Source organism: Anoplopoma fimbria, chromosome 11 (genome assembly GCF_027596085.1).
Source record: "Anoplopoma fimbria isolate UVic2021 breed Golden Eagle Sablefish chromosome 11, Afim_UVic_2022, whole genome shotgun sequence".
In the NCBI taxonomy this organism is placed as follows: domain Eukaryota; kingdom Metazoa; phylum Chordata; class Actinopteri; order Perciformes; family Anoplopomatidae; genus Anoplopoma; species Anoplopoma fimbria.
In genome coordinates, this window is record NC_072459.1 from 10,369,985 (window position 1) to 10,396,479 (window position 26,495).

The window sequence follows — 26,495 nt, forward strand, 5'->3', positions numbered from 1 at the left end:
CTGTATAAATGAATCCTATTGTATTGTATATCCTGCATGCAGGAGCCCCTATATACCTTAATAACACCATGTATAGATAGTTTACACATTCATTTGAAATACCGACTAAGATGTCATGTACTTATTTTGCTCTTACCTTTTCTAAATAATAGACGGGGTATCTGTGTATTATTGCACCAAAATGGTGTTTTGTGTGTTTTCAGAATAACAATGAATTCATGTTATTTAAAGAATTTTTTTTTTGTATCATTCCGCTGGTCATCTTGTATTTTTTTTTTGGTTAAGATGTTTTTATATTGAGGAAAGGTTTCTGTCCTACATGATGTCCGATCTATTGTTCTTGGCTCTAAATGAAGGATTAACCAAAATCGAAATATTGATTAAAAATATTGTTGCATAGTAATAAGCATTTTCTCTATGATAAAGAATGAGCAAAACAAGCTTTTGCTGAAGACAGCATAACAATCTCAGCCTTTAGCCATGATTATATTATTCAGAGAAGTTCTTCAAAATTAAAATCTTTATTGGAATATATTCCAAAGCAGTTAAGTCATCTCATGACTGAACAAAAATAGCCATTTATCTTAAAAAAAGTCCCAAGATGGTTCCAAAATGCACTGAACAGCTTTTGACAAAATATACATTGCAGTAACTTATTTCTTGCATTCACTATTTGACTTGTTAATAAATAAGATTGTGAACAAAACATTTTTTATACATAACATTTTAGACTTCCCCATATATGCAACCAAAATTAATCACTACACTTACCCGCGATTTAAAAAAATACAAATTATGAAGACCTGTGCCACTAACATTTGTCAACAAGTTGTTGCAGTGCATCCTCTGACATCACCAACCCCCCCCCAAAACAAAACAAAAAAAGGAAAAACACCACAATGAATAACAGTAGAAAGAATGGTAGTAATACAATAATAATTATGACTGGATGATGTTTTTAGAAAGCAACACTGAAGCAGATATTATAAAGGACCAACTATCAACAACGAAATATACAGATTACATTCCTTCAGGGTTTCAGAATAGAGGGAGTCCATGTGAGGAGGACATTTATAACTGAGCTAGAGGGAGACAGACAGAGGCCCCTCTTTAGAGAAACAGAAAAGATAAGTCACACTCTTTTCTACAGGAGTAGTTATATTATTTAGCGTTCAAAGCGAGATGTTGAAAGCTAAATAACAGTCATTATTTAGCCTTCAACATCAGTCAATAGTAATTTGAGATCCAGGCACAGGAGCCAAACCTTCGGAGAGGACAAACTAATGTAAATCCATGATGCATGTAAAAGTTAAGGAGTAAGGTTTAGGAGGAATCACATGCTAGAATTAATCCTGGAGTCCATCCATAACCGTACACATATTTTTTAATGTACATAGTGAAGATCCTCCCAATACTCTGAACTCAGGTCAGTTGAGTATAGTGTTGCTGTGAAGTTAAAGGATGATTTGCATCAAGCCTCCACGTGAGGAAACATTCAGAGTGTGTCCTTAGGCAGCATGTTCAGTTCCAAAAGTTATGGCTATGTGGATGCATGATGCCGAGCCTTGAATGTAGTGAACCTTGCATGTCCACTACACACCCACTCTGAGTGTGCTCCAGTCCTGCACGCTGCCCAAACAGCTCAATTTAAATCCATTGCAGAGACTTGACAGCAACAAAAGAGAGTGACATGCCTGGACAGGGCCACAGGCAAAAGGTGCAGTGGCTCTGATCCTGAAAATAGTCGGAAATCAAAATTAAATACAGATGATTCAGAACATAAACCAAAAAGATGCAGTGTGTGAAGAAATGGTGGCGATGAGTCTGTAATTCCCCTTTTCAAGCGCCCACCTCCCTGTGGGAGTGGATGGCAAAAATGGGGATGGATTTGTCCGCTCAGTGGAGCCTGCCGCCCCTCACAGGCTGATTCAGTGCAAGAGGCCTTTTTATGAAGAGGGGACTGGGAGTGTTAGCTTCTTCTGTGGTTCTATTCCTCTTCCGCGATCCTTTACTGTCCCCTATACAGACTTTCCTGTGATTCTTACAATATTACAAAACACATGTCCATGATTCAGTCTGAGCACATTCCTTTAACAATCCACAACGACACTGTCTTCCCCTCATTCGTACTGAGAAGAAGAGTACTGCAGAGTCCCCTCCATTTTAAAGTAGTTGGCAAGAGCTATGTACAGATATTGTGATATGTCATTTATGAGTGAGAATGGTAGTGGTTGGTTCACTGAGGCCGAGGTTCTCCGTGGACTCTGAAGCGGTACATGCAGGTGTATTCTGGATGGCCCCAGTTAGACAGCACCCGCACCTCGATGATCTGGAAGGCCCTGTCATTCTGCTCCTGAGAGAGAAGAGGGTGAATATTCACAACACGTTCGAAGACATTGAACAGATTTTTTTATGTCTTATAGATAAGGAGGTGCGTCTTAAGTTACCATGACAGGAAAGCTTTGCAGTGACTCCCCATCTTCCTCGTATATGTAGTGCCCCAGCAGCTTTCCTTCTTCCTGGTACTCGTCATCTAGCCCCTGTACGAAAAAACAAAGAGTGAAAATAGGCCCTCATATACTGTGTCCAGTTGCAACGCTTTCTTTAAATATGTTTCTTACAAAAACAGTGAAGTTTTGTGGGGCGCTGGTGATGTTTCCCGTCGGGGACATGGCCTTGGGGATGTGCTCCACGCAGAAGGATGTGGGCAGGATCCTCAGGGACAACCGGATCACCAGATAACCCTGAGAGCCTTTGAACGCCCAGCAGTTACCAGGGTACACATCGGGCTTGGGAGGGGAAGTGAGAGGAAAAAAACAAAGTAAGTTTCACAACAGAAGCCAAAACTTCTGACTGAGTTCCAGCAAATCAGTTTTATTTCCCAACAATAATTATGTAATACTCATATAGTTCATCAACCAAAGAAGAACCACCCTTAGCTCTTAAACCTATCATAATAAGCTTTAAGGATAGGTTCACAATTTAAAAAACTAAAAGCTGGTGCCCATATGAACATTTAAACAGGCTTGGCTGGCTGTAATCATTCCTCCTGTTCCTACTGGTCCATTAGAAGATCCCTTCATTACGTGCTTTAACTGTTGGTGATGGGGGACAAAAGGCAATATGAGCTTTCAGCAGACTGATTTAATTAAATGAAGTGAACGTCTTCCAAACAACAAAATTCACTCTTTGTGTTTCCCCGCTGAAAAGAGGAGTGATTACAGCAATAAAAGGCTGTTTCAAAGTTCACATGGGCACCTGACTATTGTTTGAAGACGGAAGTGAAACATGGCCAACCTTTCCTTAGACTATCATTACATAATCAATAAAAAAGACATTTCTCTCATGGATCTATCCTGGTGAGGCTCACCTGGATGACGACACGTGGCGACTGGGAGAAGTACCAGAGCGGCAGGCCGAACAGACTCATGAGGGCCGTCTTGGTCTCATATGTCTCAGAGCAGCGGGTGCTGAGGATGCTGCCACCTGAACGCACACAGAGGTTAATATCAAATAACTATTTATATACTTTTAAATGAGAGTTTGAAATGGTGGAAGTGGAGGGTCAATCATCCTGCACAGCTTGTGTGTACTGTTCCAACTGCAACAGCATTTCTTTCTTCTTCAAGTCATCTGTCAACAGTTAAGTTGGGCACCATTTCCTTACACAGATGCAGTTATGGTATATTTTATCCTTCGACCCCTGGCTTCACTTAAGGTGAGAGACTGAGGCCATAAAGTCTGCATTGAAGTTTTTCTGAGTATACTCTGACATAAGATAAGATAAATATTACTCATGCTTGCTGAGGTTTCCTAATCATTAGGTCCTGCCTCAGTGGCTAACGGGAAAGCCTGGAGACTCCAGGGTCTACTGCTTTGCTTTAATAAAGAGCTCCTCTAATTTGAAAATAATTACATTTTTTATTATAAAGTGTCAGGGAAAAGTATCTGTGGAAGTACATCATACCGTAAAGGCCATAAACTAAATAAACGAGGTTGTTTAAACCGTCATCTAGTAATATCGAGAATGAGATATGTATGAATGTTTGATCACATGTTACAAAAGCTGTGCAGGATTTCATCAGAACAGCATGTTGCAATGTTGGGAAAAGACAAAACCATACGAGTTCAAACAAAGACCCCAGTAGTTAGTTTGATAATCACCAGTTGGGCCGCTACTCCCTCCACTTATTCATTTCCTGGGGGAAACCCTGCACAACTAAACATGCAGTTGTGCAGATACTCATGGTGGCCTTAATTTATATGATGTGATGATGTGACAGTTTAATAAAATCATTATAACCAAGTCAAACATCATGGTCCATATCTGTTAACACAAACCAGTTAAAAAGACCAGGCCTACTGTCGTTTAAAAGATTTTTGGCATCTTGGCCTGTATTGATATCGTGAGTAGAGACAGACACAGTCATTTTGGGAAATGCAATGAAGGTCCCCGGCTCAAAACAAACCCACAGTAGTTGTGATATGGGTGTGTCTGCACTACGAGGCTAACAGAACGTCTTAATACCCACGTGTACTGTGAAGCAACTCTCACATGTAGGTCAACAGACTGCTCAGTAACGAGCCTGACAATAGAGCCTGAGCTTTGGCTGTTAATACCCTGTTGTCCTCTAGCATGACTAATGTCTGCACAAACATCACATAAAAGAAATGCATTGGAGGACAGTGTAGTTCGCTTACACATCTACCCATCATAGGGTAAAGACTTGTATGGACAGGCACCGATATCGATGCGAGGCCTCTTTCTTACCTCCGGACTCCAGGGCATAGTCCACCAGACCTGTTCGATCCTGGGAGTAGAGCCTCAAAGCGTTTTGGACAATCAGCTTCACTTGCTGGAGTAGAGACCACATTACAAGAGTTTAAGATTAAATAAGGGCCTCAAACACACATTTTAATAGAGCTCAGCCTCCACACAGTGGTGACAATGACAGTAGACGTGTACGCTCATCACCTCTTCTGTCATTCCCTCAGCAGCAGCAGTGTGTTGGACAGTTCCTGTTACGGTCTTAACGATGGTCTCGGTTTGGGACTTGGCCTCACCCAGGGTTTGGGCCCGGTTGAGCTCCAGCTGCAGGGACACGTTTCTCAGGATGCTCATCTCCAGCGAGGACAGGGAAGCCTGCAGGTCGGGTGTGGTCATGTAGCGCTGGGACAGCCAGAGGACCAGAGACTCTGGCACCTCTCCCTGCTCACCACTGCCGAAGAACAGGGCCTGCAACTCCTTACGCACCTGGGAGGACACTTGGGAAGAAACCTGGGCTGAGATCTGTGAAAAGGATACACAGGAATCAAATGAGTAAACACACTGAATCGCAGCAAGGGCAGAACAGGACAGGAGTCAATATTTGTGTTACTTACAGTCTCCTGCAGTGTGTCCAGCTGCTCACACTTGCCCTTACATCCCATAACACCCTGCAGGTCCTGTCTGATTTTGGCTAGCTCCCCCTCAAGTCTCTGCACCTCCACTAGCAGAGCATCATGGTCCTCCTGCTTCACACCCACACTGAGTGAAAGACAAAATCTTACATGTGAGCGATAATATAATATAAAAAATAAAAAAAAAGAGTAGCATGTAGTAAAAAAGAAAAGAGGTATTGAATGTTAAATTGAATGTTTAATTACATCTTCCTGTTTTTTGTACCTGAGCGCAACTGTTTTTGCTGCTGAAGTGACAATCTCCTTCTCTCTTTCCTGCTTTTCGTGTTCATGCTGATGCTGCTGCTGCTGCTTCAGTTGCACCTCCTACAACAAATATCATGTATATGGGTTACCGAAAATAGCATAGAAATTACAAACAATGACATTTACCCAAGCAAACACTTCCATTAGATATGTTGATACAGCACCAATGCTCCTTTGTATACAGATTTAAAAACCTGGCAGAAACACAACCAGGTCTGCCTTCATATCTCTTCTTGCCTGTCCTCACCTGTCTGAGCTTGTCAGGATATTATTTTGTCTTTTTAACACTGTTGTCCCTTTGGTTGTGGTATTCGTCCCATTATCTTATTCTATTATAATAGTTTTTTCTAGAGATGCAACGATCGATTGGCTGCAGATGGGAAACCGGTCGTTTTTCAGCTGATTGACAAAGACTAGTGACTAAGCAGCTTATAATACATAATTAAAACTACTAATGACAATATTTTATTTTTTATCAAGATAGTTAATAGTTGAATACAAATAGTCATTCATTTCTTAATCATTTGAATTTTTAGTTTTTATGCAAGAACCACTTAAGAGGACAACAACAAGTAAAATGATGACATTTAGAATCTTTGATATTTTACCCTGAGTTTGGGACAGTTTAAATTATTTTCCTGGATTGTGGTAAAAAAAAAAAAAAAGTTAGTCTAGAGCTTTTCTTTCTATGAAATTTCCTCAAAAGATAATCAGAATCTGCAGGTCCGACTTTTTTTGTCAGTTAATAATTAGACTTCAGGCTTTGTATGACTGCCTGTGTTGTATGTTCCTTGTTAATGTTTACCTTTTACCTTCTGTACTTTATCATGGATTACAATCTTGTGCCTTATTGCTTTCATGATTTATCTACTCTGTCTTGCTTCTATTTACAAAGGTACTAGTTAACAATTAGACATTTACATAACACTGGCAGGTGTGCCCTTAGGGTGTAAAATAATAAACATCAATACATGTAAGCCATCTGGCAGGTATGTTTTCAAAGCAGTGAATCTGCTAAAAGTACCTCAGTCTTGGCAGCCAGAGCACTGAGCATCAATTCTAAATCTGCCAGCCGTGTTCCCTGACCCTCCTGCTGCTGTTTCTGATGCTCTGCACTCTGCAAGGAGAAGGGATAAAGAGAGTAAGAGTGAGATACACATAAAAATTCTTATAACTCTTATAAGTCAAAATGTATCTTCATCTCTTTACCTGTGCTCTGTGCGTGTTCTCCTGCTCCAGCTCTCCCCGTAACACGCCCAGTCTCTGCTCCAGCAGGGAGGACACCCACAATCCCAGGCTCTCCTTGTCGGTCTGAGTGTGGAGCTGCTCCCTCAGGGTGCTGTAGAGACCCAAAACGTCCCGTGACGCTGCTCCTGCTTCTGGTCACCCTGCTGGACTCGCTCCCACAACAGGGTTAGTTGGCGCTCCACGCGCTCCAGTCTCTCCAAGTCCACACTTGAGACCGCCACAGGGGGAAGGAACGGCTGAGGAGGAGAAGGTTGGCATAAATATGGCAAAAAATGACAAAGCTCGGCATTGCACCAGACACACAATAATTTAATTTATCTCTAAAATATACAGTATATGGTGCAATTAAGTAAAGGGCAAAAAAACTGTGGTCATTGAAAAATATCTAAAGTTGAAAAGTGTTTGAACTGCAACATACATCATTTAATAATTTACACCACACCACACACACATTCAAATAGTTAGCTAGAGCTATTCATTGTTTCATCTTTGTATCTTACCGGTGCCTGTGAGACCGGGCTGGCTGGGGTCAGCTCCACAGGAGTTTCTGGTGCAGGGACAGGGAGCGAGGCAGGAACTGGAGCAGAAGCTGGCACCAAGTTAGACAGGAGGGCGAAGGGAGACGCAGGACGCCACTCGGTTAGGTTTATGGCTGGGAGGTAGGCGAGCAGGGCAGCAGTGGACGGACCCCAAAACCATAAAGCTGCATAAAGACAATAGACTGGGAAGGTTACCCCACACTCATCTGCTGGTTGGTCACTTATAAAACTCACAAAGTGCAGATAAACCATGTTCAAACCCTTCAGAAATGTATTTTAAATTAAGGTCGATATCTCAGATGCTATACAGGTTGAATTGTGGGTAAATGTGTATAAAGTAACGCACTACCATACAGACAACATTAACATTGAATGTTAAACTGCAGCAAAAAACATGGTGTCTTGTGATCAGCAGCTGCACTTAAGTGTTGGAACAACCACATACTGAATGAATATTTGAAAACTGACTAAGGAAAATAAATATCAGGATTCAAGGGACAAATATGTAAATTATGGAGTAGTTCACCAGATAACCAAATGAAATAAAGTACAAATGACTGTGTTTGTGTTTTGCTGCCCTGTAAGTATGTGTGAGCGATGCTGAAACAGACTGGAGTAATTTACTAGAAGCCCAGAAAGGCTGACCTGAATCTGATACTGGATTTGCAGCACACTCTGGGGATGTGTGCTGGTAAGGACATCTCCTGCCTCTCTACAGGCTGACCCTTCTCTGTATGTGCTCACTAAATGGGTTACAGCCGCTATGAAGGAAGAGAAAAGCTTCTTATAAACTCACCAAGGAGGAGCAAAAGGGGCAAAAGGAGCAGCAGGAGCCTCCAGAGTTTGGGAAGGCATCTGAAACACAGAGTGACACACTGGTTAGATAGACACACAACCGACAGGAACGTGTGCAGTAAAACGGTCAAAACTCCTAAGAGGAAAACAGGCATTTCTCCTCGTGACAAGGTAGGTTAAATTATTCATCAAACTGCAGTATTTCAAGACACCGGGTAAATAACTCCATCATGATTGCTGCTATAGCCCTGAAAATTTGGCTTTACTTGAACATATTTAACAATCCTATAACTTCACCAACTAACAACTATGTCTTCTTAAAAGTCATTAAATATTAGTGATTACGCAGAAAATCATCCATTTTGAACATTTTAGCCCTCGTTTGTCATGTAGGAGCAGTGGACACAACATAACAATGACTAAACATCACTGTATAAAGATCAAATGGTGAACCTGGTGGCTTATTTACACATCCAGAAATTAAGGTTGATAAGGAGGGAACAGGCTCTTACCGTGTCAGAAAGAAGACGTTGAGGAGAGCCATGAGAGACACCAGCTGGTACCATCCTGTTGCAAGAAACCACAGAAGTCCCCTGCCTGCCTTCACTGGGCAGATACAGACCGAGAATGAGAACACAATCAGACCATGTTGCCAAAGAAAGAAGTAGAGGAGAGACATTTATATAAAAGGGTGAGAACTAAGTGCCACCAACCTGGAGCTGCCAAGAGCATCCAGAAGAACGAAAGGAGCCTCTGCACCACTGTCCGCACCACTGTCCCAACCCCTGATCCCAATGCCTGACCCGCTCTCACCACACAGTAACCGGGCTGGATGAGGAAGTAACCTGGAAGACAAAAAAAATGTATACCAATTAATTTCAGCAAGAGTGGTCTTTACCTACAAAGAGGCTGAGTTATAGACCTATTAGTAATATTTACAGGCTGTCTACAATGTTAGGGAGGTGCTGGTTAACCTGTGTAAGCTAGGACGCTCCACAGTGCCCCCAACAGGCGTCGGGGCCTGGAGGACTGTGTGAGGAGGACGGTGTGCGTCTCTGAATGCTGCTTCCCTTTACAGTCATCGCCTGTGTGCGTCGAAATGAGGGATGGCGGGCGAACAAAAAACACAAAAACACAAAAACAAAGGATGGGTGAATGACTGAGATTAGGATGGCTTACAAGCAAAAAACAACAACAAAAAAAAATTCCGCAAATAGCCCAAGCAACATAAATTTTAATACAAAATGAATAAGTAATACTAAATCATATGTTTGTAATAAAAAACAACGTGGGCCACATGCATGCATATTGCACAATATGCAATTTACTGTATGCAATGACAACATGAACAGCTAAACACACATATATATATATATATATATATATATACTTTAAACACAAGATTAGGATTACTCCTTTTCTATGATCCAAAGTTGTAAATATTGTCAGCTGAGCAAAGCTACATTGCTTTGTTTGTGTGTCTCTTACTTCTCTTTATATTTCATCCATAATTTAAGAGAAAGGTCCACTACATGACCTTTTCTGTCCCAAATTTAACAAATTATCTGTTTTTTTCCTTTTGTATACATGTAAAATAAAAACTTTAACTATACTAAAGACAAACAGGCTGCTAAAGTTTATTTATGTCTGAAATGATCATCATTTATGTCAAGTTTTGGTGTCAAATTGGTCCCTTGAAACAGATTTTTGGAGGACTAACTAAATTGAAAGAGAAGTATCTGCAGGTCAACAGGCAGCTGACTGGTTAAAGCAGTTCACACACCCTCTGCTCACTGGTCCAAACACGGGTCACGCATATAATTAACTCTGTCAATCACGGTCACTAAAAGAAAAATACCAAGTATAGGGAGAAGGAAAAAATGTGTGTGTGTGTGGTTTGCGTGTCTGCTTACACAGGGATCCATTGAGTTTGAGATGTGATGCATCTTCAGTCACCAGATCCTTCACATTCATGCTTCCACAGAAACTTGAGTGAGCTGCAACAGATGCACAACAAATATATTTACATAAAAAAACCATGTCGAGTTAGAAAGTTGTGACTAAATGAACGATCGATGAAGAAGAAGAGTAAATGCACATGTCACCAGTGTGACGGCAGATGTGCTTGATGTCATCATGAAGAAAATGAGAATAGATGGAATAGAAGCATGAAAATGGTTAAAGAGGATACAAGTTGACAACTGCTAGAAACAAGAAAAAAGAAATGTGAGCTGATGAAATTCTTCTGCAGCTGTGAAAGAATCAAATGAAACCAGCAGTATACTAGAAACATTGGACAAATTTAACTTGAGCCATCAATGAGATAGTCAGGGTGTCTATTAGCTCTGCTCGAGTGTTCATGAAAGTGCACATCTTCTCACAATCTCATGTGAGCTAAAAAAGTGCAACTTGTCATGCGATAGTTTTGTCCGATTTTGGGGGCTGTACAGTTTTTTTTGTTTTGTTTCTAGTATTCTTTCTCCTTCAGAATTAGAAAGAAAGTGTGAGAGTGAAGGCAGAATGGACTGAGAAAGAAATATAGATTATAAAGAGATCCTTCAAAGTCTAAAAACTAAACGAACTAAAAACTACGAATTTATGCTATTATGAGGCTTCTTACTCCTTAAGAAAAAGAGGAAAGATCTTAGGAAGGAGAGAAATAGTGACAAGAAAGTTTATTAATAGAAGAGCAGTAGAAGAAGTCCGGGGCTGTGACCCTTAACCTCTGCCATTTGTAGTTACGGCTGGTACCTTGTCCTTCATAGCCGTTAGCCCTGTAGCCCATCATCCTGTGGAGAGAGGTCTGCTTAAACAGCCACAGTTGGGACAAACTGGAGGACACGGCTTGTCTCATCGAGTCCGAAAATGAGGCAAGGATACCTGGTGACACACCCGCCCCGCACAATCACTGTTAGTCAAAACATACAGTCGAGGAGGCATTGCTAGAGACACAAAGAAATACAAATATAAACTGGTGATAAGATAGCTTGAAGACAAACGACAGGATGCTATGGGAAGCCCGGTGAGAGGAAATGTCTTAAGGTTAAATGTGAAAAAGAAATAGACCATGAAACTGCAACTCAGGAAAAAAAGCCACTGCAAAAGAAAAAAACTGTGATGCATGATGATAGGTGAAGAGAAAAGCAAAGAACATCTCTTGTTGTATACCTTTTCCTGGAGGGCTCTTGGCTCGTGAGCCCAGCCAGAGCACATTGTTGAAGAGCAGGGTGACTAAGGACACTATGGGGGCCAGGGCTCGTTTGCTGTAGCGCACACACGTGTTAGACATAGACACGAGGACACCTGGAGAGACACGCCAACCCTTAATTACATTCTCATCGTCACAACACACTAGCGTTTCGCCTTCCAGTTCCAATAAATGAGCAGAATGTGAGGAAGAACAACATTTTGAATACGACATTTGAGTCCAACTCGACAGTTTCTCACCTGTCTTGTTCCTTCGACTCCTGTCTCTGGAGTATATGCTTGTGAAAGGTGACGAGGAGTAGGAAGAGGAGAGGCCGTCTGAGGAAGCTTCTGCTGCGTGAGATGATGATGATGATAAAGATAATGATGCTGAAGACCGTGTGATAGGAGAGTCCATCTTCTGAGAGTGAAAAGAGCAGTCTTTGCAGATGTATCCATTGGCGACTGTGGTGTGGGACTTTGACGCACTGGTGTCCCCGTTGACATTTGACGACCTGTGGTCATTGCTGGAGGTCCTCCCTGAGAGAGAGGAAGGCGTGTGTACCGAAAAATAAGACGCAACTCAATAACACACCGGGAATATGTCAAATTCTCTCCATATTAGGAAAAACATTACTAAGCAAGTATTATATTGCTACCTTTGTAACACAGTGGAAAATAATACATACAGTGTTGGAGGAAGTATTTACGACCTTTTACTTGTGTGAAAGTATATTTTCATAGGAGCATTCATAGTACGCATGTTTTATTGGAAAAATCTTCTTGAGGTACTCACTTTTATCCAAATGGGCTATGCGAGTGTTACATTAATACATATTATACTGCTGCATTTTATTGTTGAAGCTGCCAGCTTTAGAGATATTTTACTCATTATATGTACTGTTGGGTGGGTTAATTTACTGTATAACAATGCATTGTATTTCATATGCAAATAGTAGGTTTTTAAATTTAAAAAGTAATTTAAAAGTAAAATAGTTAACTCTGAAACTAATGGAGTAGAAGTTTGTAGTCGTATAAAATGATAATACTCAAGGACATCTAACAGATGCCGGTATGAGAGTGCAGCTTTTACATAACACATATTTCGAAGCAGCAGAAACAATCTCACTGTAAAGTGTTATTAACTTATGAGAGCACAGTGATGCAATTATCTCTCACACTAGATCATTTTAAATATTGATCATATATGTTATAACCTTTAATTAGGAATTAGCATTACATTACTTTCAACTGCTTCTTATTACTATTCTAGCTTTGTGTTTTAATTAGATTTATTTTATTCACCTAAAATACTTTTTGGAACTACAGCACCTAGTTTTCCAGTGCAGATCAACGTTTGAATGTTTCCTCATAATATTCTCAATAAAGAGCTAGTTGATAACCAGGTTTTGTGACCGGATATCCAGGATCGCTGATGTTAGATCAACAAAGCTAGATAGCCCAAAGAGAACCTGAATGAGTGAAACTTGCTGTGTGCTACAGGCAAAACAAACAAAAAAAGAAATCACTGTGGGAAACTCTCTGTTGCTTAGCTAAGACCCTTTAGATTATATTAATGAAAACCAAGAATAACTAACTCAATAAATCAAAATCTTAAAATAAAATAATTAACTTAAAATATGCTCAAATAACTTTTGCAAAAGTATGACAGCTCATTTGTGATGGATTCAACATTTTCTTCAACTGACCCCAGTGTCCATCCACAGAAGTAGAAGTGGTGGTTGTGGTGATGGTGCGTTGTCTCAGGTGGGACTGGTCCAGGATGGAGGTGAGCAAAGAGCCATCAGACGCTGTGTTGGCTTCATGAATGATGCCGCCGCCGGTGGTGGTGCTGCTGTTAATCGGGGTATTTGCAGCGGAGAAGGAGAGGGTTTTCCTCGGTGTGTCGGCTTGGCTCAAGGGTAAAGACAGTGAGCTGGAACTGGACTGCTGCTTTTTACTGCGCAGCGTCCTGGGAGAGCAGAACATGAAGAGGTGTGAGATTTGTCGCATGTAAATGAGTATGGCTGAGGCATGTTAAGACCACCAGAAAGATTGATACTCTAGAGTCTTTCCCAAAACCTAAACTAACACCCTTAGTGAATTTAAGCTGTCAGGATTGTGTGTATGGTAAAGAATTTTTGCGTGTATACAGTGCAGAAAATCTGTAACAGCATTTTACCATTAATGTCCTCACAGACACCCAGATTTAATACTGCAAATATATAAATATTGCAATTCTTTCATCAGTGGGCCATAGGCTCATTTTGTTGATAGATAGTGACTAAAAATGAAAAATCATCGAGATTGCCACTTTGAATATGCTTTGGGTAAACCATAGCCTTTTATCAATGATTAAAAAACAAACAAACACTGTATCCTTAAAAAAAAGGTAATCAGGCAGAAACCTTTTTCAAAATAAAGCACGTTGCGTCTCTTTTCTGTACAGCAGAGCTACATGCTCCTCACTCAATTTAATTGCTTTATTGGTTGTGTGGGAGTGTTAGTATCCATTGCTAGTCTCACCGTGTCTCTCTCCTGGTGCTGGTGTAGCTGCTGCTGCTATTGCTGTGGTTCTGGGAGTAATCAGCCAGGGTCTCGTTGCCATAGTGACCGGCACCTGTCTGCAGACGCAGGCTCCGCCGTGACATCCTGGGCGACTCGTACACGGCAGCAATCTGGTGCTCCTTCTCAAAATCTAACGCTGCTGTGGAGTAGCTGGAGCTGAGAGAGACAGAAGGGTGGAGTGGGGCAGAAAGAGCAGGAAAGTTAGAAAGTGGCAATTCCCTTGGAGACAACAAACAAGCTGCGAGCGACTCCAACCTCAAATCAATACCGGGGTATCCTGCACTCTTCCTAATTTGTGTGCCATCTTCAGAGAGGCTTTCTTTTAAAACAAAAAAATAAACAAAATGCAGGAACAGACGGTCCGTTTAGAGATCTGTGATGCGGTTGTTCCCTGCAACTGGCAGTGGGCCTAACAGGAACTGACTCACTCACAAGGGAGAGAGGAAAAAAAGACAAAAGAATAGGCTTAGTGTTTCTCAAAGTAAAACTGAAAAAATAAATAAAGAAAAGCCAAGTAAACATCCCAAAGTATGCAAGTAGGCCGAAAAAATACTACTCCGCTCACTGCAATCGAAAGCCAACCGTAAGTGGAAACAGACCATGAATGTTGTAAATTTTGAGTTTGCCATGCGGTGTACGGCTGTGACTCACAGGGCCACACCCACCTGGCAGAGCCAAGGCCAACATTAAGAAACGACTAACAGGCGACAGGGCAGGAGTTGCGAAATTCAGTGAAACTATGATAAAAATTTATTTATATAATCCCTCTTAGCTAGTGCAAACAAACAAAGCTAAAAAAAAAAAGCTAAATAAAATCAATCTCTTATTTAATTTTGATTTGTGTTCACTGATGGTTTACAATATTTGTATTGTGTGATCAGTGATAATAGCACAAACTGAAATAACTGGACACTGCTTCACTTTGCGGACTGTGCACACTCCTCAGCATGTGGCTCAACTAGGTCAGGCAGAACCACTCTGCAGACATTCATGGGAGGGTGGATGAAAAAGGAGGGGCAAAGCACTTTATCTGTCGCTGGAGGACAGAGAATAAACTTCCTGTTAGACGCTTGAAAAGGAGGGACCTTGGCTGTATACACAAGAGCTGTTTGGTTTAAGGAACAAGTCCCTGACGAAGGTCCCTGCACAGCGTTGAGGGTATATCGAGTCTTGCACACAAGACAGACTAAACTGTCCAATATCAGCAGTATGTACATGCATGAGCACAAGTACAGTGCATTTTGCTCTCTGGCCCTCCCTCTGGCTCTAAACCCTGAGGATTACACACAGAGCCAATTATGTGCTTTCACCTTCACACTGCTTCCTGCTCAAACTGGCTTTTCTCTGAACACATTACCAGCGAAGCACCTCTCCCTCTATATGCCGATAATAAGTTAGTTGGCGTAACTGTACATGTTTAGGACCAGAGTACTCGTTTACATGTGTATATATGTGGTATATTGTTTTTTTCCCACTAAAAGCACAACACTACTTCTATTTGTTCCAACACTAGCAGATTATCATCGTCAACTCTCGTGGTGTCTTACTGCCCACCGAGAAAGAAATCTTTGAGAGGAAAAATATATTGTGTCTTGAACCTGTATGAAAACCAAAAGTCGAAGATATGGCTAGGTTGATTTAAAACCAAACAAAAAACTGTCCAAACAGAGCCATTCTTTCCGTGTGCTCCTGTACCTCAAGGAGCATGTGTCTGTCTGTGACACACCCATTTCCTGATACAGGCACATACCATAAAAAAATCTCTCCCAGAGGGTATGCTAACGGTATCAAGCAGACCATACTGTACTGAAATGCCTGAGAGGGATAGTGACACACTGCCAATAATACCAGAGGCCATGCAAGGACAGATGAACAGCGAGCAGCAAACATGGTAACCCTGGAGGAGACATTCTCAGGGTTTAGTTGAACACAGAAGGGCAGGATATCCACAGGACAATCACCTTTCCATCACATTGACGTCACGGCTTGTCTGATACAAATTTGACATTCAAATCATGGAAAATAACAGCGGGGCAGTACAGTTTGTTTTTGTGTTTGCTTTGAGTGCAGAGGTTCCAACTTAGCAGACAATAAAATTCAGTCCAGTGGGCCATATGACTTCAAAACAAAAGCATGCCTCCGGGTGACATCCTCAGCCAACAAACGATGTGTGTTGTCTTCATGTGTGTACAAACAAACACATGCAACATAGTTTTTCATACTAGAACATATTAGTTGAGGATTCATTGGTAATATTACTAACTGAGCGCCTGGGGCGTTGAAGCCCTGTGCAGGGCAGAGCAGGTGTGTGTGAGAAAGAAAACAGACAGACAGTGTGTGTGTGTGTGTGTGTGTGTGTGTGTGTGTGTCTGTGTGTGTGTGTGTGTGTGTGTGTGTGTCTGTCTGTGTGTGTGTGTAGCCTACAGCCGGGAGAAATAGTTAATGTAACCGTTTGCTCTACCTGGCTAATCCTGAACAGTCACATATATCTTTATTTGAACAACACAACCACCACCGACATATCTGGTTTGCAAAATGAAGAGTGTGCATCTCCACGTGGTGCTGGCAATCACACTGTCCTTAAACAAACTAAACTAACATGTAACACTTAGCAACAGTTCAGATCCCCGTCTGTTTCATTAGGAGCTGTAAACAATGTTTAATGAGTTTGCAAACTCCTTTCAGTTGTTCTGGGTATCCAAATTGATCCGTGTGCTTTTCTCTCCCAGGCGGCTCCCACGGCCCACATCACTGATAAAAATAGAGACGGACACTGTGCTTTTATAACGGTGTGAAGAAGACACAGATAAAGAGACAGACATACAGTATGGAGAGAGAAGTTACTTCCATCCTGACATTCATCTTCCTGGAATCTCTCCTTACATAACACTAAAGCTTTGATACTCCTCCCACACTCGGTGGGCACATCCGGCTTTCTTACAAGACACAACTACACAGAGCAGCCGATCACATAGTATTCTACATTTTAGTAGCTTATGTTGTGCTATTTACCACATAATATTATGCACAGCGATATGAAGGATGGGGCTCAAGGTTGGTGGGAAACAGCTGCCTGATATCAGACACAACTGTCAACTAATAACAGCGATTTCATCTTCAGTCTGGTATTGTCTCTACTCTTATCAATTTCCTATTTAAGTCGACAGGTGATGTGAGGCCAAGACATCATACTTTGTGCAGGGGTTTTAAGATTGTAGCAAAGGGAGTAAAAAAAACAAGAGAGCCCTGAGAACACATGTCGTTTGTTTTAAAATGAATTTGTTAATCAAGGGGGTCAACTAATATTCAGCAGCCCAAACGTGAAAAGACACGCCATTAAGTGAACAATTTGAGCCCGGTCTATTCTTGGATGATTTGTGTAAATGTTTTAGATTACTTGTAAGGTTAAAAGATTCACTGTATAATGTATGCATCTCGTAGAGGTATGATAGAGGTATATTATACATTTTTCAAAATACATTATACATGACATAAATACATTTCATAGCGCTCTTCGTTACTTTTAAACCGTTTAGAACAGCTTTGAGTGTCATCTGAAATTTACGTTTTTCCCCTCTTTAAATTGCTTGTTTTGTCTGACCAAAACTATATTTGCTAATTGAATAAAAGTTAACCAAATTAAAAGATGAAATGGTTTATTTCTTGTCTTTGCAAGACTTCCACACCGCACAAAACAGTCAAAATAAGATCGCTAATTCTGCTAACAACAAAGAAAGAAACTGCTCTTATAGGACCTAATCAGCAGCTCTGGGATTAAATTCTACTATAGAGAGTTCAAATAGTAACACACTACCCAACTACAAAACACTGGCCACCATTTGTGGTCTCAAAAATACACATATTTCAGAGATTATAGAAATCACGTGGGCTGTAAATCTCAAATTCAAAACCACAAGTGTGGTTACAAAAGCGCTGTCAAATGCTTGCCAGAAAGCCTGTGCACTGACACGCACAAGAGAACAGACCAAAAACAAGTTTTCACAAGACGAGGGGCATGTTGTTCCCAATTAAACTCTTGGGAGCAAAAAATGCCACTCAAAGCTACTAAAAAGCATTTGTTAGTCAGACGTTAGTGTGTGAGACCACTCAGATATTCTTGTCCTACCAGATTAAAAGATTATTATAACAACATTGTATGCCTGTTTATGTTAACAACCTTGAGTCAGACATCAGATCTATGACACTCTCAACCAACGAGTCTGTAATCTCATAAAAAGTACTATTATTTTTAGGTTGGATCTATAATCCAATCTTAACTACAGAAATGTGTTTTTCTCCCCCTCTGATTCACAGCACAGATGATATATGATATGGGAAAACTGTTCGCACAAGCAGAGAGTAAGTCTTCATGGGTTGGATCACTGCCAACACAAAATCATTTTAGAGACTTGGGATGCTGTCGTTTGGCTGAAGTAAACGGAGTATTTTGTCACACATTCCCGACAATTCATTTTCATCTCCTCCCTACTAGTGGGACCATGCTGTGATTACTTAAATTATACTGCACTCATTTTTCCCGTTTAAATTCAGCAGAAAGTCTTTTCCCCTGAGGTGCTGAGGGCCTATATTTACCAGAGTCCAGGGACTGGGAGTCTGGAACAAAGCGGAGAGCCTTCGAATTTCCATCCAACTATCTCTGGGTGGGTAGGATCTGGCACTGTGATTAGGATCGTTCCTGCCCACCCTCATGTTCCCTCCCACAGAAACCACTCTCCTTCTGCCCACACACTCTCTCTCTCCCCCCCCATCGTGTCCTTCGCTCGCCACGCTATAGCACTGTGGTGTGCCGTTTCATGTTGCCGTGGTTGCCACGGAGACCACTCTAAACAGCTGCTTGGCTGAAGAGAGACTGTTATCAGTAGCAAAGGCTGGACATGTTAGCATTTCCAACGGACAGATGCTGTGAGACAAACGAACACAAGTCTGGCTGATACAGAAAGAGAAACGCTTCCGACGTCTAAAAACACCTCCACTTGTGCTTTATGCATGCAAGGAAAAGCAAGAACAGTTAAAGAAATGTCTGCGTTGTCTGTGTTAGAGGAGAGACTATAGCACAGCTGCTGTCATTTGCTTGGCACTCGACCAGTGGTGCACAAACTGAAATACACTCAGACCAGATGTCAGCACAACTGTCACAGCAGCCTGAACAACGCCTGTCCAACTGGCATCCCTGAACCTCGTGTTGCAGAGCGTGATTTGCACGAACAAAGGAGAAAGCTCCAACTGTATTTCATATGCTGTCTTTCAGATTTATGTAAACTGCTTTTAAAAAGTCGCACTTTAAATTAAAAGTCTTAGTAAAACAGCTTTTTCAACCAGCGTTTAAAGCTTGAAAAACGACTGTGCTTCTGTTTCGCTTTCACAGATCTTTGGAGGATGGTATGTTGAGTTTGTATGTATTCGACTACTTATCTCTACAATGTTTTATCTTTTCCATCAGTTATCAGCTGCTGCTCTTCCTAGACGTCCACATACAGTATCAGATGACTGTATCACTGCTGCTGCTTACTGTTGTCACACTTCAGCTATCACTTGTGAGTGGAAAAACCTCCCAGCCCCACTGACCCAGTTCCACCATCATAAAATATGAAGGGTCTGTATAAGTCCATACACAGCACACACACACCTGCTTTAAGTGAGGAGATGGGCACAGTCAGTGTGTCTTCCAAGAGTTAAAACAGCTTGATGCCGAACGAAAGAGTGTAACGAACCATTGTAACACTTTCCAGCCGGGATGCAAATCACAAAACGTACCGATGCAGGAACTTTCTGAATTGTAGGTTTGTTTTTGTAAATTCCCCTTCCTAAAAAGTTGTGTATTATTTCACGGAAAACATTTTTTTGTCAAAATGAAGATTCTGCGTCAGAAACAGAAGCCTTTATTTTATTTTTTTAAAGGAAGGATTAACACTTTCAGAATTTTAGATTTTAGGGATAAAACAGTTCCATAAAACGACTAGATGCAAGAAATACACATTAAAAAAAAAAAAAGAGACAAATTAAAGGCTTTCCAAATGTGTGTGAATTATGTCAAGACGTGAATTAAATGTTGGCTTCAAGACATTGTAGTTTTTTCTCAAATCCCTAAGTGAACATCAAGCCATCTTCATTTCTTCTATATGACACAGATAACGATCAAACAATAGTATTATAATCTCTCTAACTGAAATCAATGAATCCATCCAGTAAGGAGGAGAGTGAGAGCATCTGTGAGGAAGTGAGAAAGTGAAGAAACTTCCCAATTCACTAATGAAAAAACTTTTTTTAGATATATTTTTATATATCTATTAATAAGTGTTTCCCTCACTGTATTTAAAAAAAAAATAAAAAATCAACACAAGGTTGGTGGTCATAGTTGTAATGGTCCCTCTCTGGTATGTGGACGGAAACAGAACGTGATTGGGTGGCCTCCTCTCAGTCTCTCTTCGACCATTCAATGGCACAAAACTTGTCGCTGCCCTTTTGAGTTTTGGCAACAGATGGGCCAACGGTTTCTGTCACCTGACTCCGTCTGTCTTTGAACTGCTCTCTTGTATTCACTGAGGGCCACAGACACATGCAGACATACTCTAAACGTCTCTACACAATCAGACTCTCTGATGGGTTCATACTTCAGATTTTTTTGTTAAACTGCAAATAAAGTTGAGTTAGAGGCTAAGACAAAGACATGCAACTAACCGCCTTCAGTTAATTCATTTACATTTCATTTAGCTTGTTTCTCGAGAGCTGAGAATTATTAGACACTCAGCTGCAGCACACACAGGCTTATTCAAAACCACAGATCTATCAACTAGCTGGTCAAGAAGCATAAACTATTAGTGTAATCCTGGGATCAGGGCCACGTTTGTGACTGTGAGGTTCAATAATAGCTTTCTCAGCTGACGGAACTCAAAGGAACACGATTAGCTCGTTCCAGCTTTTCAGTCTACCTGGCAGATTCCAGCGGGGAAGTCAAACAAGCTTTTGTACGTTCAACTTGCTTTGCCTCAGTCCACAGTGTGACTCATAAGACCAGTTTTCACATCACTGGTATGCACTAAGTGTGCGACAGAGCTGACCTGAAATCATGAGGCTGTTATTAAGGGTTCATTTTGCCATTTATGTCACGGTACAACATACCAGCGCTTCTACTGATCAACATGAAATCACCCACTGTGAATCAATGCCATTCCCACAACACATAAAAAATATAAGAGCTGCTGACATGTTGAATATGGAATGCAACTTAAATAACTGTAACATAATGTGACATACAGTATTAATAAACCTTAAAGAGACTGCGGCCTGAACTTGTTCAGCTGGACAGGAAATATAACTCTGGGCCTGCTGACTGCAGTTTTCACAATGTGCTCTGCATTTTTGCAAGACACACCTGTAAATATAATATAATTTTTTGTTCAAACTGATTCTTCATAAGACACTGTCATAACTTAATTTAAAAAGTCATGCAATAACTCTTCAACACTGAAGAAAACAGCATTCCTCCACATGCACAGACTTTCCTAATGAAGTGCCGACCACACCTACGGTATTAGCTGTGATGAGGAGCCCAAGAAACAATGCATGGATGAGTAGCGCGATGGGAGAGGTTGGTGTTACAGGAGTGGTAAGTACTGTGTATCCAAAACTGACTGTGCTGCCTTTAAATTCTCAAAAACTGAAAAGTTGTGCACCTTGAATCTACATTATAGTAAAAGTAAGTACGGAGAAGTCAGAGTGCATGCTCTGTTTTTACCCTGTGCAAGACCCTCAAATGCCCTACTGAGCATTCAAAACACACACACCAACTGAATCATGAGGCTGAGTCATCAAAACCACAGGATTGTTTTTGTTTGAATAAAAAAAAAAAAAAAAAAAAAAAAAAAAAGTAGCTGACTTACAAAACCTGTGTGAAGTTAGAAATCAACAATGCAATCAAAAGTAAATACATTTAAACATGTCATACTTAAATTGTATTTGTAATCAATTTCCAATCTAACTGGGAGACAGGGCTCAACTATCAGAGCAAACTGATGCAAAAAAAACAACATACAGTCAGCTCATGGCTCCTAAAGGTGTTTGTCTTTCAACAGAAAACCAGAACCAGCAGTGAATTTAAAACAATCTCTTGCATAATTTGACAGCCTAGAAACCTTTCATTTAGTTGCACTCACATATGACATGAGTAAACTGACAAAAGTTAACATACAAGCGTTAAGGTTGACAGCGCTCAATAGCATCATTTACAGAGAAAAACAAAACCAGAGAGCAAAAGGAATAAAGTAGCTGGTTGACATTCTGAGTTTGCTCTATCTGGAGTCACTAATGACAGACAGCGGCCTGACTGTTTGATGCTTCAACCAGCGTACTGCGGCACAGCACTGAGGTCTCACCTGAGAGAGTAGGTATAGCCGGTGTTCTCTGGAGCACACTGTGGCGGCGTATATGTGTGCAGTTGGGAAAAATCCATGTTCATTCTTCTTTGTTTAGGCTGCAAGATTTGGGATGCAAGGGATAGGACTCTTTAAGGCAAAGCGTACATGGTGGAGGGGGATAATGACAAGCACAAACTAAACAACCTGACACACTCACAAAAAGCACATGCATTGCCTTGTTCAGCCTGTCTCTTGCAAACAACTTAGTTTTGCTAATAAGCTCAAGATCTGCGACTGTGTTAATTAAAATATGACTCAGAACCGCATCTACATATTAAATACAATACAGCACTGGTAAATTCCCTGCCTCTTCCCAAATCAATTCTAGGGCTATTCCCTGGGCTGCTCTCCAACAATCACAACCACTGGTTACTGCTACGCTGTGCAACAACGTCAGAAAGTCCAGCAGGCCCTAATGAGAGCTGCTGGACATTCCTTCTCCTCAGGAACACAACAACAACGCGACTGTGGGTCTGACAGTGGACGAGCGTTGGCCGACCTCTTGCTGCATGTTGGCTCAGGCTGGTTTGTTGACGAAGCTGGAATGAATGACTTCTCTCTTCTCCTCCGGTCAGCAACTGACAGGAACGGCTGGTAGAGACCGGACAGAGACAACGAGGATCCTCACTCCTGTTCTATTAAGTGGACTCCTCGCCCAGGACAGCTACTTCTACAGTGACTGCTTGGCTAAGCTCCACACGGAGAATGAGAGGTATTATGAAACCAAGTGAAACAGCAAGGGGTGGGGCTGAGTTTTAGGCAATGGGCGGGAAACAACTGCTCTGAGGGCTGAGCTTCTCATAGACAAAACTGCATTATGGAAACAAGCTGTGCAAATACTGTCACCATAATACACTCAGGTGCCAGTTCATTGGTGCATCTTTTGCTGAAACTAATGTAGTCCAATACAACTGTGCTGCAATACATGAAAAAACTGAACATTGTAACCCTCGTTAAAGTAGGATTTGTTAAAAGGACTGTTGAATTAGACTGCATTAGTTTTAGCAAGGTGTACCTAATAAACTGGCAACTGGGTGTTTATTGTCAGGCACTGCAGAGCATATCAAGGCAAAACTTAAATGACTTTTGACAGTTTATATAAAGGTTTCTAGCCTTGCTCTAGCCAACATAAAGATTACAATCACTGTGTGTGACTTTGATTCAGCCTTTCTGCTCCTAACAAGCTCAACCATGCTACATATCGCCCTACCTACGAGGCCAAAACTTCCACATATAACCTGAGCAAGAAGGGAACTCTCACTCCAACTTCTGATAATGCAGAAAGGAAGCAACATTTAAAAACAGATGGCTTTTTCTAAAAATCCTCCACCAAATTCTCAACCCATAATCTTAATCACGGTTTCAAATCCGCGTCCAAGTCTCCAAGCCGAAAAGACGGCTAAACAGAAACAAATATCCAAAAGCCAAAGGGACTACTTTAACTCAGCTGGGATTAGTTTTATTTTGACTCGACAACTGGTGCGCTTAATGTGGGCACTCCAAAATTAAATACCAGACAGCTCCTACTGTGCATCAACTGATGTTAAGAACTGAGGATAAGGGAGAGTTTGGTGCAAGACTGGTGGTTTTTAATAAAAAAGCAACATCTGCAGGGGTTTTTTCTTAGCATGTGGCTAAATCTTTTCTTAGTAATACAACCTAATTTGATCTTTGAGCTCATAATTCAGGAGACAAGTTCAACAATGACAGAGCATGCGTTCATCTGACAAAAACACACAAAAAATGCCTCACAGGGACACCTGTCCCACAGTGGCGTTTGTTTTGCTGGCTCCTTTACGCAAACTACAAGTCCAGCTACTGTCAAAACAGTGTTTCAGACAGGCGAGGTTTATTAATAACTGCACATAGTGTCCGGCCAAATGACATATAAGCTCTGTTACATTCTCATATTGCCCGGTGCTAAATTTAGACGCCATGTATTTAGGCAACGCGACTTACAGGCTTCAGCAAAGACGCGCTATTCATGTGTCTTATCCTACTGTTTCTATTTACATGCATCAGTCAAAACACGTGCTCTTAATGACATACATGAGACATATATATATACATATATATGTATATATATATTCTGCTAATGTCGCAGATTGTTTTCAAATCAGCCAGGAAAATAAGGCCTGAGATTGCGTTAGTTTTGGGTAAAGGAGCTCAGCAAGGATGGAATAAATGTGGACAGGACGACATGGCTCCTTCACAACAACACATCGTGGTTAAATGAACCCATAGGATGTTATAGTAGCGTGTCAACTTGCCCGCGTGGTTAGAGTCCATGTATGTTGTTATTATTCTTTCAAAGAGCATAATCCAAAAGGGAAACGATCCACACATTACTATCACATCCAGGGAGATGCGCAAACTTCCGCCAGCATCCCCGACGCACGGACACCCAAAAGATGATCTATCACTGCGGACCCGCAGATCCTTAACGTTATTTATCTGGTTTAAAAAACAACAACAACAACAACAAAAAGTTTGCTAGAAGCTTGAGAGTGTTATGCTAGTGCACAACAAGCAGTATCCAAAATGGCTTCCCGGTCGTAACAAAGCCAGAAGGATCGCTGCCGAGCTGATCCTCCCACTCCCGGGCCTCCATTGTGGGCCAGGGCGCACACTTCAAATCTATTGGAGGAAAGGCGCACTGCTGCGGCGGCGGCGGCGGCGGCGTGCACCGGACTGCTGCTGGAGCTCCGTGCACCGAGAGGCATCACACTATTGTTTAAGTTGACATTGAACCCCTGGAGGAGATTTCAACAGAAAAGGGTCGAAATCTGCCACCAAAACATCAACACATTCCCTTGATACACCACTCATTATGTATTATTATGATTATGCACTATGTGTTTGAACTAGTAGCCTATTATGCATTATCATAATTTATTATTTATTATCTGACAGCTCACTATAGTTCCTGCAATGAAACTAGCAGCACAGGTTATCTTAAAGGCCCCAGATAACATAATTATAATAATAATTATAATACATTTTATTTATAGAGCGCTTTTCAGAGTACTCAAATACGCTTATTATGAAATACATTTCTAGCAACCACTCTTGGTTAAGTGTTTAATCATCATGTAAGGTGCAAGATCAAATATGGCAAGTCAATGTCATATCCAGCTACATTTAATTGCAGGAACATATTCAGGATTTTAGGTGATGAGGTCAAAATCAACCGGAACCCTTCCCATAAAGAAAGTCTGTAAAAAATGTTCTAGTTATTTGAATTTTTCATGTTTTGCTTGACAACTGTAAACAATACTTTTCTATAATAATAAAAAAAAAAGCCTACATGAAGGTTTGAATGCTAAGGATGCTGAAATGTGTGTTCCCCCACAATGTAGAAGTTTAAATAAGATAAGATAAGATAAGATAATCCTTTATTAGTCCCACAGCGGGGAAATTTGCAGGATTACAGCAGCAGAGAGGATAGTGCAACAAGTGACATAGAAAAAAAACAAGATACATTTTTTTTTATCATAAGTAATAACACAGTAAAGAATATTAAATAAGTTTAAAAAGTAAAAAATCCACAATAACTAAAATACTATATATACAGACAGAATAATTGTTGTATTGTAATAAACTGCCCCCCTTGTTCCCAAACCCCCAAATTCTTCAATCTAAATAGAGAATATGGCCTCAGTGCTCCTGTCTGGTTTATACCTATTCAACGCTGAAACAAACTTGCAACAACTAATTCTTCAAATGCAGTAAAAGAAAAGGTTGGCGTCAGTGCTGTTGCAGCATTGAACAATGAACCAGTGCACGAAAGCAATAGAAATTAAATTATTACAATGTACAATGTTTGTGTTGAAACAAAACAATAAAAGATCTATCAACACTGCTCACAAAAAATGTAATAGCAGACAATACAGCGAGTAATGTAGTGCTCATGTTTACTCAGAGAAGTACGCATGTGTAGACCTGTTATCCAAGATCTCCTAAAGTTGGGCCACCTTCACTAAAGGGTGTATACATTAAAAGAAATCATTCATTGAGA

The 26,495-nt window shown here is 40.9% G+C and overlaps 1 protein-coding gene across 1 annotated transcript; it reads right to left on the reverse strand.

Moving 5' to 3' along the window:
* Nucleotides 1–532: 532 nt before the first annotated feature.
* LOC129098106 (SUN domain-containing protein 1-like) lies at nt 533–23,162 on the reverse strand. The gene is given in 24 exon segments (XM_054607077.1): nt 533–2,353; nt 2,448–2,540; nt 2,622–2,789; nt 3,371–3,486; nt 4,772–4,856; nt 4,976–5,290; nt 5,383–5,527; nt 5,666–5,766; nt 6,731–6,823; nt 6,916–7,064; nt 7,067–7,190; nt 7,455–7,657; nt 8,290–8,348; nt 8,801–8,894; nt 9,002–9,133; nt 9,263–9,373; nt 10,202–10,285; nt 11,040–11,168; nt 11,457–11,591; nt 11,736–12,014; nt 13,184–13,446; nt 14,001–14,198; nt 22,436–22,533; nt 22,977–23,162. Coding segments are annotated over 24 exon segments (3,303 nt in total). The 5' UTR covers nt 22,989–23,162; the 3' UTR covers nt 533–2,236.
* Nucleotides 23,163–26,495: the final 3,333 nt, after the last annotated feature.